Source organism: Scyliorhinus torazame, chromosome 4 (assembly GCF_047496885.1).
Source record: "Scyliorhinus torazame isolate Kashiwa2021f chromosome 4, sScyTor2.1, whole genome shotgun sequence".
NCBI classification, from domain to species: Eukaryota; Metazoa; Chordata; class Chondrichthyes; order Carcharhiniformes; family Scyliorhinidae; genus Scyliorhinus; species Scyliorhinus torazame.
Genome location: NC_092710.1, coordinates 313,833,959 through 313,847,880, shown reverse-complemented (window position 1 = coordinate 313,847,880; position 13,922 = coordinate 313,833,959). Strand labels below are relative to the sequence as shown.

The 13,922-nt window shown below is 46.6% G+C and overlaps 1 protein-coding gene across 2 annotated transcripts in view; it reads left to right on the top strand.

The window, feature by feature from the left end:
- Positions 1-13,922, top strand: part of mertka (c-mer proto-oncogene tyrosine kinase a) — a 245,025-nt gene that overhangs the window by 171,880 nt on the left and 59,223 nt on the right. For both annotated transcript variants that reach the window (XM_072500095.1, XM_072500094.1), the window contains exon 11: positions 10,019-10,107. In XM_072500095.1, the coding sequence (XP_072356196.1) occupies positions 10,019-10,107 (89 nt within the window). The remainder of the gene's footprint in view (positions 1-10,018; positions 10,108-13,922) is intronic.

Below are 13,922 nucleotides of genomic sequence, written 5' to 3'. Positions count from 1 at the left end.
ATAGTGGGGGATTCAGTGACGGCAGTGCCATTGAATGTCAAGGACGATGTTGGATCCTCTTTTGTTTGAGATGGTCATAGCCTGGCACTTGTGTGGCACAAATGTTACTTGCCACTTGTCAGCCCTAGACTGGATATTGTCCAGGTCTTGCTGCATTTGGACATCGACTGCTTCATTATCTGGGGAGTCTCGAATTATGCTGAACATTGTGCAGTCATCAGTGAACATCCCCACTTCTGACCTTAAGGTAGAAGGAAGGTCATTGATGAAGCAGCTGAAGATGGTTAGGCCTAGAACACTATACTGAGGAATTCCTACAGTGATACCTTGAGCTGAGAAGATTGACTTCCAAACGCCACAACCAACTTCCTTCGTGCCAGGTATGACTCCAACCAGCGGAGAGTTTGCCCCGGTTTCCCATTGACTCCAGTTTTGCTTGGGTTCCTTGATACCACACTCAGTCAAATGCTGCCTTGGTATCGAGGGCAGTCACACTCACCTCACCTCTGGCATTTAGCTCTATTGTCCATGGTTGAACCAAGGCTGTAATGAGGTCAGGAGCTGAATGCCCCTGGCAGAACAACAAACTGAGCGTCTGAGCAGGTTATTGCTGAGTGTTAGGAAAAAAAGGTAGTTTTATGGGATTTATCTTTATATTGGTAATCATTAGAAATAAGGTATAGTATTAAGTCCGCTTAATTTACTATTTCTGTGCCTGGAAGGGTAATCACAGTTCGGGAACAGTATTTGTATGTGTGGGTTTGGTTAAGTGTAATGACTTAGGCCAGGCCTTTGAGATTGTCCAATTAGAATACGAGTTCCCTGATTAGTGGCCCAATCAGGGAACCCCTTTCTGTGTATATAACAGGGCGTGTCAGATCCTCTGCACTCCCGGTGTAGACAGCAGACTGAATGGTTATGGTTGTTCAGCTGTTGGGTTTGTAAACAAAAGGAATTCTGGTGACGGGACTTCTGCCTCCGTGGACTTATTACAGTGGCAACGAGGAAAACGGAACGACCCGAAGAAACCTGCTCATCAGCAGCTGCCGCATATTGAGGGTAAGCCACTGACAGGCAAAATGCCTTTATTCGGAAAGTTGGACTCTTTTGACCCTCCAGTGGAAAACTGGACCCAATATGTAGAGCGGATGTAGTACTTCTTTAGAGCAAACGATATAATTCCGGTTGAAAAACAATGGGTCAATCTGCTGACCCCCGTGTGGGCCAGCAGCCTTTGCTATTATGCACAGTCTCACTTTTCGGAGGCACCGGACACGAAAACTTTCCAGGAATTGACGGACTTAGTAAAAGAGTACTATGACACAAAGCCACCTCTGATCCTGCGAAGGTACCGGTTTCACTCAGCATTCCGAGACACTGGGGAGTCAGATACAAACTTTTTAACAAGATTACGGCGATTAGCAGAGGCTTGCGAATTTTACCTGATGCTAAATGAGATGCTCCGAGACCGTTTGGTAGGTGGAATAAATAATTTAGCAAAACTGAAACGCCTGTTAGCAGAGGCCGAGCTGGATTGCAAACTAGCAATGCAGCTGGCTTTGTCCTTAGAAAAAGCGGCAAGCGGAGCGCATGAGTTACAGGGTACTCTGATGGAGGTACACGCCCATACCAGTGAAACTGAGTTAAGGGACTACCGCTGGGGGATAGGCAACTGCATAGCCAACCTCAGGAACGACTCGGATACTAAGTTAACCAGGGCCACTCGCAGAAGCCCTCCGAAGCAAGGGACAATTAGGTCCAGACAGACGGCAGCCCCTGCAGCCTGTCGCCCGACAAAATATTGTAGTTGTTGCCAGAGATCCGAGCCAGAAAGGAGAAATAGAAGCTCAAAACCACCTTGGAGAAGGTCCCGTAGACCGGAGTACAGGAGAATGCACACCCTAGAAGCCCCACCTACCTCCGACGAGGAACAACTAAATTGTGTAATGATGGTGAAATCAAAACCCATTAAATTATCCATAAGGTTGAATGGACGTCCCACACTGATGGAAGTCAACACTGGAGCAGCCGTATCAGTGATAGGGGAAACGGTATTCAATAAAATTCGCACTGGACTCCAACCCTTATTCCTAACCAGGACCTCGACAAAACTGAGGACACACCCAGAGGTTTTCCGAGAAGGGCTCGGAACAATAAAGGGAGCAAAGGCGACATTGCATGTAGATGCAGAGGCAGTCCCAACATTCTACAAGGCCTGACCAGTACCCTTCGCATTAAGGCAGAAAGTCGATATGGAAATAAAACGATTAGAGCGTGAGGGAATATTAAAACCGGTCCAGTTTGCAGAGTGGGCGGCACCCGTGGTGCCTATCCCTAAGCCCGACGGCTCGGTCCGCCTTTGTGGAGATTTCAAACAAACGATTAATCGCCACTCACAACTGGACAAATACCCAATTCCCCAGATTGAGGATTTGTCTGCAAAGCTGGCTGGAGGACTCCTATTCTCAAAGCTGGATATGAGCCACGCATATCTACAGCTGAAGCTGGAGAAGAGTCCCAAAAATTCTCAACGATAAACACCCTGAAGGGCCTTTTTCAGTGTTCAAGATTACCCTCATCAGCTTGAGCAATATTCCAGAGAACAATGGAGAATATATTGCAAGGACTACCACAAGTCGCCATTTACCTGGACTACATCCTCATTACAGGAAAAACAAAGGCAGAACCTGGAGGAAGTCCTTAGGAGGTTTTCAGCAGCAGGCATGCGCCTAAAGAGGGAGAAATGTGTTTTCTAGCACCTCAAGTAACTTATCTGGGGTACAAGGTTGACAAATCAGGGCTACACCCTTTGGAAGATCGGGTGAGGGCGATTAAAGATGCCCCAGCCCCCACCACAATCCAGGAGTTACGGTCTTTTTTAGGACTGGTGACATATTATGGAAAGTTCATACAGAACAGAGCTTCCATCTTGGACCCCCTATACCAGTTACTAAAAAGGGGCAGGCCTGGGAGTGGTCCGCCCGCCAAGACAGGGCTTTCAAGAAGGTAAAACAACAGCTTTCCTCAGAACGTCTTGGCACACAACGACCCCAGGAAAGAGTTGGTGCTCACATGCGATGCGTCTCCATATGGCGTTGGTGCAGTTTTGGCACACAGAGGGCAAAACGGACAGGAACGACCTGTAGCGTTTGCTTCCAGGACGCTGGCAGCAGCAGAACGAAAGTACGCCCAAATCGAAAAGGAAGGACTGGCTGTGATCTTCATGGTGAAGAAATTTCACCAGTACTTGTACGGGTGAAAATTCACTATAATTACAGACCACAAACCATTGCTGGGCTTGTTGAAAGAAGACAAATACCCCCAATAACATCGGCCCGGATCCAACGCTGGGCCTTACTACTGGCGGTGTACCAGTATCAACTGGAGCATCGGCCAGGAACTCGGGTGGCAAACGGCAATGCACTAAGTAGGTTGCCATTACCGGACGCCCCGCCATTAGTACCCAAAATAGAGGAAACGGTAATGATGTTACATTTCCTAGGCACCCTTCCATTGGCCGCACAAAACATTTGTTTATGGACATAAAGGTTCCCGGTTTTATCAAAAATAAAACACATGGTGCTAACTGGGGAGATGGAAAGGCCGGTCCAGGCGGAATTCCACCCTTACTGGAGCAGAAGAGAGCAGATCACCGTGAAAGACTGGATCCTGCTTTGGGGGGGCTCGAGTAATATTCCAAGTCAAGGCTGTCGTGCCATACTGGCTGAACTACATCATGGGCACCCTGGAGTCTCAAAAATGAAGATGCTGGCCAGAAGCTATGTCTGGTGGCCGGGCCTGGACACAGACATAGCGGCATTGGTAGGTCGGTGTCAAGAATGGCAACAAGGACAGAAGGTGCCACCGGCAGCCTTGCTGCCCGCATGGGAATGGCCAGGTAGACCGTGGTTGCGACTTCATGTCGCTTTTGCAGGCCCGTTTATGGGTTCAATGTTTTTTATAATAATAGACGCCCATTCCAAATGGCTGACCGTCTACAAAATGAACTCTGCAAATTCAATAACTACCATTGGAAAAACTCCGCATCTCGTTCGCAACTCATGGTATCTCAGAGGTGTTAGTTTCGAGTATTGGATCGGTTTTCACCAGCCAGGACTTCACAAAATTTATGAAGTCGAATGGCATTTGGCACATAAGGACGGCACCATACCACCCGGCATCGGATGGTTTGGCGGAGAGAGCCGTCCAGACCTTCGGGTTGAAGAAACAGTCAGCAGCATCATTGGACACCAAACTGTTGCGCTGGCTATTTGACTACAGAACAACCCCACACACCACAGCGGGAATAGCACCGGTGGAGCTACTCATGGGCAGACGACTCCGAACCCAGCTGAGTCTACTATTCCCGAATTTAGGTGGCAGAATAGAGCGACACCAAGAGGCCCAAGGCAGGGGCCACGACAACACTCGCCGAGAAAGGCAGTTCAACACGGGTGAAAATGTATGGGTCAGAAATTATGCGAATGGCCCCACATGGGTAGCAGGAACAGTCAAGGCCAGGACAGGACCTGTGTCGTATGAGTTACGTGTGAGAAAACATATACTAAAGAAACACCTGGACCAGGTGCGGGCCTCAGATTCATTTCCTCCTCCGGAGCTGACTCAGACCAGCATACCAAGGTCTGTGGAGAGTCCTCCCCGAGGACATCGGACCCGGATATGGACACCATGGATGCTGCCGCAGCTGTACCCCTGCCGCCGGAGGAAACTCAGGCGCGCACATCGGAAAAGACGGGGCCTAACCGTTATACCCCCCTACGTCGAAGGCCAAAGTGGAGGAGCCGGACCCGGTGCAAAAACAAAGCAGGAGACCCATGAGTCACAAGGACCATGGGGGCTCCTCGGACTTTGGGGGCCCAACAGGGAACCCCTTTCTGTGTTTATGACAGGGAGTGTCAGATCCTCTGCACTCCCGGTGTAGACAGCAGACTGAATGGTCATGGTTGTTCAGCTGCTGGGTTTGTAAATAAAAGGAATTCTGGTGACGGGACTTCTGCCTCTGTGGACTTATTACATTAAGTTTCAACTGTGTTTGTATTGTGCTTAGCAAGGGGCTATGGCGTGAAGAATAAATAAACCATCATTGGTTGTTTAGCAACTGCCGCCTTGTAGAGAACCTTTTCACTACAATTAAATTAACTAAACTAAAATTTAACGGTAGTGAGAGAGAATGCAGCTCTCACTGCTCTGCTAGAAGCAGTTGGTTTAGGAGGCTAGCGAGGGAACATCTCTCTCAGTTTTACGAGAAGAAAAACCATACCATGGAACGATGTTGGGCAGCACTGTGGTGCAGTGGTTAGCACTGCTGCCTCCCGACACTGAGGACTGGGTTTGATTCCAGCTCTGGGTCACTGTCCGCGTGGAGTTTGCACATTCTCCCCATGTTTGCATGGGTCTCACACCCACAACGCAAAGATGTGCAGGTTAGGGGAATTAACCACGCTAAATTGCCCCTTAAATGGAAAAAATAATGAATTGAGTACTTTAAATTTAAAAAATAAATAAATAATGGTTAAGAAAACAGGTGCCAGAAGTCTACAGTCCAGCTAGTTGATGAATCTAGAAAACAGTGTTCAAGAAGTATGGAGTTAAATGAATAGAGACCAGATTTAAAGTGGGATGGTAGACTTCAGAGGTCTGATGAAACATCTGATGCCATTTGAATTGTCTGGGAATCGAGGGTTAAAGAAATTGTGAGCAATTTACACAGCATTCAAGACATAGAAACCATAAAGGGGCTGGCGCAAAACCCTGGATTGGATTCACTATTAAAAAGAGTGGAAGCTTTGTTTAAGTGTCATTTGGAAAACCTGATCTGGAGTATGGAATGCAATCCACTAAGGGAAAGTATTATTATGAGAGAAGATGTCAAAGCGTGTTTTTGTAGTGGTGTGCGGAAACTCTTACGTAACAATCATCTTCCACAGGAGTCTTCCACAAACATTCACGACGGGTTCAGAATTGAAAGTGTATTTTCCCATAGTCATCTTGTGTGTTTAAAAGGGAGCTTGGGTTAATGGGACCATTGTAGATTAAGATGTACTTTGTAATCCATGTTTATCCTAAAACTCGTGTGTAATTGCTAAATTTGGGGGAAGGGTAAAGGCACATTGAATCATAATCTGATGTTTTCGTGTTTTTTTTAAAATAAATTTAGAGTACCCAATTATTTTTTTTCCAATTTAGCGTGGCCAATCCACCTAATCTGCACATAGAACATAGAACGATACAGCGCGGGTTGTGGGGGTGAAACCCACGCAGACATGCGGAGAATGTGCAAACTCCACAGGGACAGTGACCCAGGGCCGGGATTCGAACCCGGGTCCTCAGCGCCGCAGTCGCAATGTTTTCATGTTTGATAAATGCTTTTTTTTCTTGTGAAAACTAATTAGCGGTCCTGTGACTCTCTTCCTCTACGTTTTAAAAATAAAATTAAAGTTGTGGTCTTTTGAGCCAGGGTTCCATTCTGAGATGTAACATCAACTGGGATTGTAACACTGAATAAGTGCCCTTTGATAGCACTGTTGATGACCCCTTCCACCATTTTGCTGATGATCGAGAGTAGGCTGATGGGGGAGTAATTGGCCGGATTGAATTTGTCCTGAGTAGATGACAACATTGTAGCTACCTGCTTTGCTCGGGGCGCGACAGGTTCTGGAACACAAGTCTTCAGGACTATTGCCGGAATATTGTCAGGGTCCATAACCTTTGCTGTATACCATGCTTTCAGCTATTTCTTGACATGACATAGAGTGAATTGAATTGGCTGAAGACTGATATCTATCTGTGATGCTGGTGACCGAGATGGATCATCCACTCGGCACTTCTGGCTGAAGATGGTTGCGAATGCCTGAGCCTTTGTTTTGCGCACAAATGTGCTGGGCTCTTCCATCATTGAGAATTGGGTATTTGTGGAGCCTCCTCCTGCAGTGAGTTGTTTAATTGTACACCTCCATTCTCGGCTGGATGTGGCAGGACTGCAGAGCTTAGAACTGATCCAGTGCAGCTCTTGTCATTAACATGCTACGTTACTTTTGTAACGTTTAGGAATTATTCATTGCACCAATTTCAGATAGGATGGGCTTTTGAATCATGAATGTTTTCCATTGTGTGAAATGCAATAATTGCCTTTAGGAAACCAGCCAGCAGGATCAGTTTACTTTGGCATTAGGCTGCATTTTTCTGGTTGTTTGCAATCAATGGGAAGATCTAGCTATCACTGGTGAACTTTCGAAATGGACATGAAAGCAAAGCTTTCTTTTTGAAATAATCAAGTGTAGCTGACGATACCTAGAAATATCTATTTGGTTCAAGTGCATTTGAACACATGTTGATTTAACAATGGCTGGATTCTTTCTTTTTTTTTAAATTTAGAGTGCCCAATTATTTTTTCCAATTAAGGGGCAATTTAGCGTGGCCAATCCACCTACCCTGCACATCTTTGGGTTGTGGTGATGAAACCCAAGCAGACACTGGGAGAACGTGCAAACCACACGGATAGTGACCCAGGGCCGGGATTCAAACCTGGGTCCTCAGCGCCTTAGGCAGGAATGCTAACCAGTGTGCCACCGTGCTGCCCTTCAATGGATGGATTCTCGGAGTGCTGCTATTCTTTTGAGTACCAAGCAACCATAAACAGTGAAGAGTACATGTTGGTCTTTTGTATGATTTCAAATAGCCTTGGTGGGGTAATACTCTACCTGTTGTCTAGCTCATCTTTACAAATTACTTTTCATTACTTTCAAATGAAAATTAGATAAGTATTCGAGGACAGCACGGTGACACAGTGGTTTGCACTGCTGTGTCACGGCACTGAGGACCCAGGTTCAATCCTGGCCCCAGGTCACGTCACTGTGGAGTTTGCACATTCTCCCCGTGTCTGCATGGGTCTCACGCCCACAACCCAAAGATGTGCCTGGAAAAGAATTGGGTATTCTTTAAAAAAAAATTTTTTTTAAGGATATGTATTTGAAGGGGAGAAATTAGTGGGATTAATTAATTAATTCTTGGAGAGATCCATTGCAGGCACAATGGCCTTTTGAGTCACATATTTATATGGCTTGCTAGGTTGATTTATGCTGCCATAATTGACAATTGGAACAATGATTTGGATGAAGGGACTGAATGTATGGTAGCTAAATTTGCTGATGTCTCTAAGGTAGGTAAGAAGGTAAGTTGTCAAGGGGAGGTTCAGAGATTGCAAAGTATTGTAGACCGGTTAAGTGACTGGGAAAAATTGTCAGATGGATTATAAGGTGGGAACTTTCCATTTTGGCTGGAAGAATACAAAAGCAGCATACTACTTGAATAGAGTGAGATTGCCGAACCCTGTACTACAGAGGGATCTGGGTGTCCTGGTACATGAATCACAAAATGTCAATATGCAGGTACAGCAAATCATTAGGAAGGTAAATGGAATATTGGTGTTTATTGCAAGAGGAATGGAATATAAAGACCACTGTAGAATACAAAGTCGTGTTTTAGTATCCTTATTTGAAATAATTGTGTTAGAAATAGTACAGAGAAGGTTCACTTGACTCATTGATGGGATAAAGGGCTTATCCTACGAAAACAGGTAGCAACAGGTTCAGCCTATTCCCATTGGAGTTTAAAAGATTGAGCGGTAATCTTATTGAAGCATAGGCAATACTGAGCGGACTTGACAGTGTAGATATCACGGGGATGTTTCCGCTCATAGGGGAGACTAGCTCTAGTTTAGGAATAAAAAGTCTCCTTTTTAACTGAGATGAGAATAATTTTCTTCTCTGAGATTGTTAGTATGTGGAATTCTCTTTTTGCCAGAGAGAAGTGGAAGCTGGGTCCATTGAATTTATTCAAGGCAAAGTTACACAGATTTTTGATAGTCAAGAGAGTCGGGGGTAAGGGGACAGATGGCAAAGTGGAATTGAGATTACAAACAGATCAGCTTATTGGATAACGGAACCGGCTTGAAGTACACATGGCCTACTCCTGCTCCTCAGTCCTGTGTTCCTATAGCAAGATACTGAGATAAAAGAGGTGTCCCCATTGCCTGCAACAGCTGATACTGGCAGAAATGTTTGCAGCTAGGAGAACTTGAGCAGGTCATAGAAGCGAGTAACATTTTTGTGAAACTTTTTTTGTATTGCTTTTGCATTCTTTCACGTTTCATTGTCAAAGAAAATAAAATTCAGATATAAAATCGGATGCTGACGTGCTACCTTGCTGACGCTGCACTTGCATTATTGCACCAATTCAAGGTATACTTTATTGTATTGTAGCAGAAATAGATAACACAACAATGAATAGCACTGTGGAATAATGGAGCATAGGCTTATGTTGTACTCATTGTTCCCCCAACATCACTTTAGTTTCCAGTTTCGGTCTTGTCCTTGAGTAGGAATACTGATGCCTTCCGCACTTGAATGGACTGGAAATTATGTGTCATCCACGGGCTGTTTGAAGCCTGCAGCAGTTCCCTCGCCCTATCAATTGTAAATAACTTTGAGAAACTTGCAAAATGATTGCAAAATAACCAATTTCCTTTCAGAAAGATTTTAGATGTTGTTTGTTTAAAAAAAAAAAGCAAGTTTCAGGAATCTTTAGTGTGACAAGAGTAGAGTTGTCAAATGCATATATGGGGGGCACGATAGCACAGTGTTCGCACTGTTGCTTCACAGCTCCAGGATCCCAGGTTCGATTCCCGGCTTGGGTCACTGTCTGTGCGGAGTTTGCACTTTCTCCCCGTGTCTGCGTGGGTTTCCTTCGGGTGCTCCGGTTTCCTCCCACAGTCCAAAAAAGTGCAGGTTAGGTGGATTAGCCATGCTAAATTGCCCTTAGTGTCCAAAAATAAAGGTTAAGTGGGGTTACGGGGCTAGGGTGTGGGCTTCGTTCGAAGGGCCGGTGCAGACCCGATGGGCCGAATGGCTTCCTTCTGCACTGTAAATTCTATGATACTGTGATATAGATGTGTTATTTTTGCACATTAACCATTTTGCTTCATTTTTGTTGAATGCAGGAATGCATTCAGTGATGGAGGAGACGCTGAACCCATTGTCCACTACAGAGCGAGGAAAACCTACTTGCGCAGAGTAGTCGAGGTTACACGTAAGCCCTCTATCTTTACAATTTATTGCTATTTTAAAGTAAGAGCGAAATTGCAGAAACTATGATAATCAGACACAGATGTTCTGTACCATGGGGTTCTGTACCTTTTGCATGGGAGTTAATGCATATAGGACGGTTGAAATCTATCTAACAATAAAATACATGGGAATGTAGAACATATTAAGCATTCATATTTGATCTTGGATATCAGAATTTCTACCCTGTGATACAAAAATCCTGTAACAGTCAAGTGTTATTGGTAGAATCAGGAGTATTGGCAGAAAGCGAGCTGCAGTGAACCGTATGGAAATGCCTGCAAGGGAGGTTTACACAGCGCTACTGACTGCGGATGTCTTTTCTTAACAACAACGGGGTATTTTATCCTAGCTCACCCAGGATCAGATTGACCACTTGTTCTACATCTTATCTACGGTCTGAATTTTGCATTCAGATGATTGCATCCCATCAATTTGCTGCCAGAATAGTGAATATAGAAAATAGGAGCAGGAAAAGACCATTCAGCCCTTCAAGCCTGCTCCTCCATTCATATTGATCATGGCTGATCATCCAACTCAATAACTGAATACGCCTTCCCCCATAACCTTTTGATCCCCTTTTCTCCAAGTGCTACATCTAACTGCTTCTTCAAACCACACAATGTTTTGGCCTCAACTTGTTTCTGTGGTAATGAATTCCACAGGCTCACCACTCTCTGGGTAAAGAAATGTCTAATTATCTCTATCCTAAATGGCCTACCCTGTATCCTCATGCTGTAACCCCTGGTTCTGGACACCCCCACCATCAGGAACATCCTTCTTGCATCTACCCTGTCCAGTCCTGTTAGAATTTTATAGGTTTCTATGAGATTCCCCCTCATTCTTCTGAACTCCAGCGAATACAATCCTAACCCACTCAATCTTTCCTCAAATAGGTCAGTCCTGCCAACCCAGGAATCAGTCTGATAAACCTTCGCTTCACTCCCTCTAGAGCAAGAATATCCTTCCTCAGATAAGGGGACCAAAACTGGACACGCTATTCCAGGTGTGGCCTCACCAAAGCTCTGTATAATTTCAGCAAGGCATTCCTCCCTCTGTACTCTAATCCTCTTGCAATGAAGGCCAGCACATTATTTGACTTCTTTACTGCCTGCTACACTTGCATGCTGACAAGGATGCCGAGGTCTTGTTGCACATTCCCCCCTCCTAATTTATGGCCATTCAGATAATAGACTGCCTTCCTGTTTTTGCTACCAAAGTGAATAACCTTGCATTTATCCAAATGATACTGCACCTGCCATTCATTTGCCCACTCACTCAACTTGTCCAAGTCACACTGAAGGATCTCTGCATCCTCCTCACAGCTCACCCTCCCACCCAACTTTGTGTCATTTGCAAATTTGGTGATAGTATTTAATTCCCTCATCCAAATCATTGATATATATTGGGAATAGCTGGGTCGCAGCACCGATCCCTGTGGTATCCCACTAGTCACTGCCTGCAGTTGGAAAAAGACTGTTTATATCCCCAATCCCATGTGCTTTAATTTTACACGCTAATCTTTTATGCAGGCCTTTGGCAAAACCCTTCTGAAAGTCCACTCGCTCCTCCTCATCAGCTCTACTAGTTACATCCTCGAAGAATCCCAGTAGATTTGTCAAGCATGATTTCCCCTTAATAGATCCTTGCTGACTATGTACTATTCTGCCACTGTTTTCTAAGTGCTATGCTATAAATCTTTGATAATGGATGCTCAGATTTTCCCCACTACTGACTTCAGACTCACTGGTCCATAATTCCCTGTTTACTCTCTGCCTCCCTTTTTTAAATAGTGGGGTTACATTAGCTACCCTCCAATCTGTAGGAACTGTTCCAGAGTCCATAGAATTTTGAAAGAGCCATGTCATTGAGGGAGTCTAATAAATGGAGGGGGGTGGTCCGAGGGGGAGAAGAGTATCGGGTGTCGCTATATGCGGATGACCTGTTGCTGTACGTGGCGGATCCAATGGAGGGGATGGTGGAGGTCATGCAGACTCTAGTTTGGGGAGCTTTCGGGCTATAAGCTTAATATAGGGAAGAGTGAGCTCTTTGTATTACAGGCAGGGGACCAAGAAAGAGGGATAGGGGGACCTACCGCTGAGGAGGGCGGAGGGGAGCTTTCGGTATCTGGGGACCCAGATAGCCAGGAGTTGGGGGGCCCTACACAAACTGAATCTGACGAAGTTGGTGGAGCAAATGGAGGAGGATTTCAAAAGATGAGACATGTGACCGCTCTCGCTGGCTGGTAGAGTGCAATCGGTCAAAATGGTGGTCCTTCCGAGGTTTCTGTTTGTGTTTCAGTGCCTTCCCATCGTGATCACTAAGGCCTTTTTTAAGAGAGTAGGCAGGAGTATTATGGGGTTTGTGTGGGCGAATAAGACCCCGAGAGTAAGGAGAGGGTTCCTTAAACGCAGTAGGACCCGAGGAGGGTTGGCGCTGCCAAACCTGGGGAGCTACTACTGGGCAGCAAATGTGGCGATGGTCCGCAAGTGCGTTATGGAGGGAGAGGGGGCGGCTTGGAAGAGGATGGAGATGGCGTCCTGTAAAGGAACAAGCCTGGGGGCGTTGGTGACGGCACCGCTGCCGCTCTCGCCGACAAAGTATACCACGAGCCCGGTGGTGGCGGCAACGCTAAGGATCTGGGGCCAGTGGAGACGGCACTGGGGTGCAATGGGAGCATCGGTGTGGTCCCCGATCAGGGGTAACCACCGGTTTGTCCTGGGGAAGATGGACGGGGGGCTCCAGAGCTGGCATCGGGCGGGGATTGGAAGAATGGGGGACCTGTTCATCGACGGGACATTTGCGAGCCTAGGGGCACTGGAGGAGAAGTTCGAGTTACCCCCGGGAAATGCCTTTAGATATATGCAGGTGAGGGCTTTTGTGAGGCGACAGGTGAGGGAATTCCCGTTGCTCCCGGCACAAGAAGTTCAAGATAGGGTGATCTCGGGTGTATGCATCGGGGAGGGCAAGGTGTCGGAAATACACCAGGAGTTGAAAGAAGAGGGGGAAGTGCTGGTAGAAGAGTTGAAGGGTAAATGGGAGGCGGAGCTGGGGGTGGAGATCGAGGAAGGTCTGTGGGCTGATGCCCTAGGTAGGGTTAATTCCTCCTCCTCGTGTGCCAGGCTCAGCCTGATACAATTTAAGGTGGTCCACAGAGCGCACTTGACGGGGGCGAGGTTGAGTAGGTTCTTTGGGGTAGAGGACAGATGTGGAAGGTGCTCAGGGAGCCCGGCGTACCATGTCCATATGTTTTGGTCATGCCCGGCACTGGAGGGGTTCTGGAGAGGAGTGGCGGGAGCCAATATCTCAGGCGGTGAAAGTCCGGGTCAAGCCAAGCTGGGGGCTAGCAATATTTGGAGTAGTGGATGAACCGGGAGTGCAGGAGGCGAAAGAGGCCGGCATTCTGGCCTTTGCGTCCCTCGTAGCCCGGCGAAGGATCTTGCTAATGTGGAAGGAGGCGAAGCCCCCCAGCCTGGAGGCCTGGATAAATGATATGGCTGGGTTCATAAAGTTGGAGAGGATTAAGTTCGCCTTGAGAGGGTCTGCGCAGGGGTTCTACAGGCGGTGGCAACCGTTCCTAGACTATCTCGCGGAGCGTTAGAGGAAGGTCGGTCAGCAGCAGCAGCAACCTTGGGGGGGTGAGATGTCCTGAGAGGGGGGACTGCCTGGGAGGGTGGATGAGCAAGAGATAACATGAAGGGGTGGGGAAACTGGCCCGTACGGGTGAGGGCCAGTGTACAAAGCTGTATAAATATATCATTTTGCCATGTATATATCTTG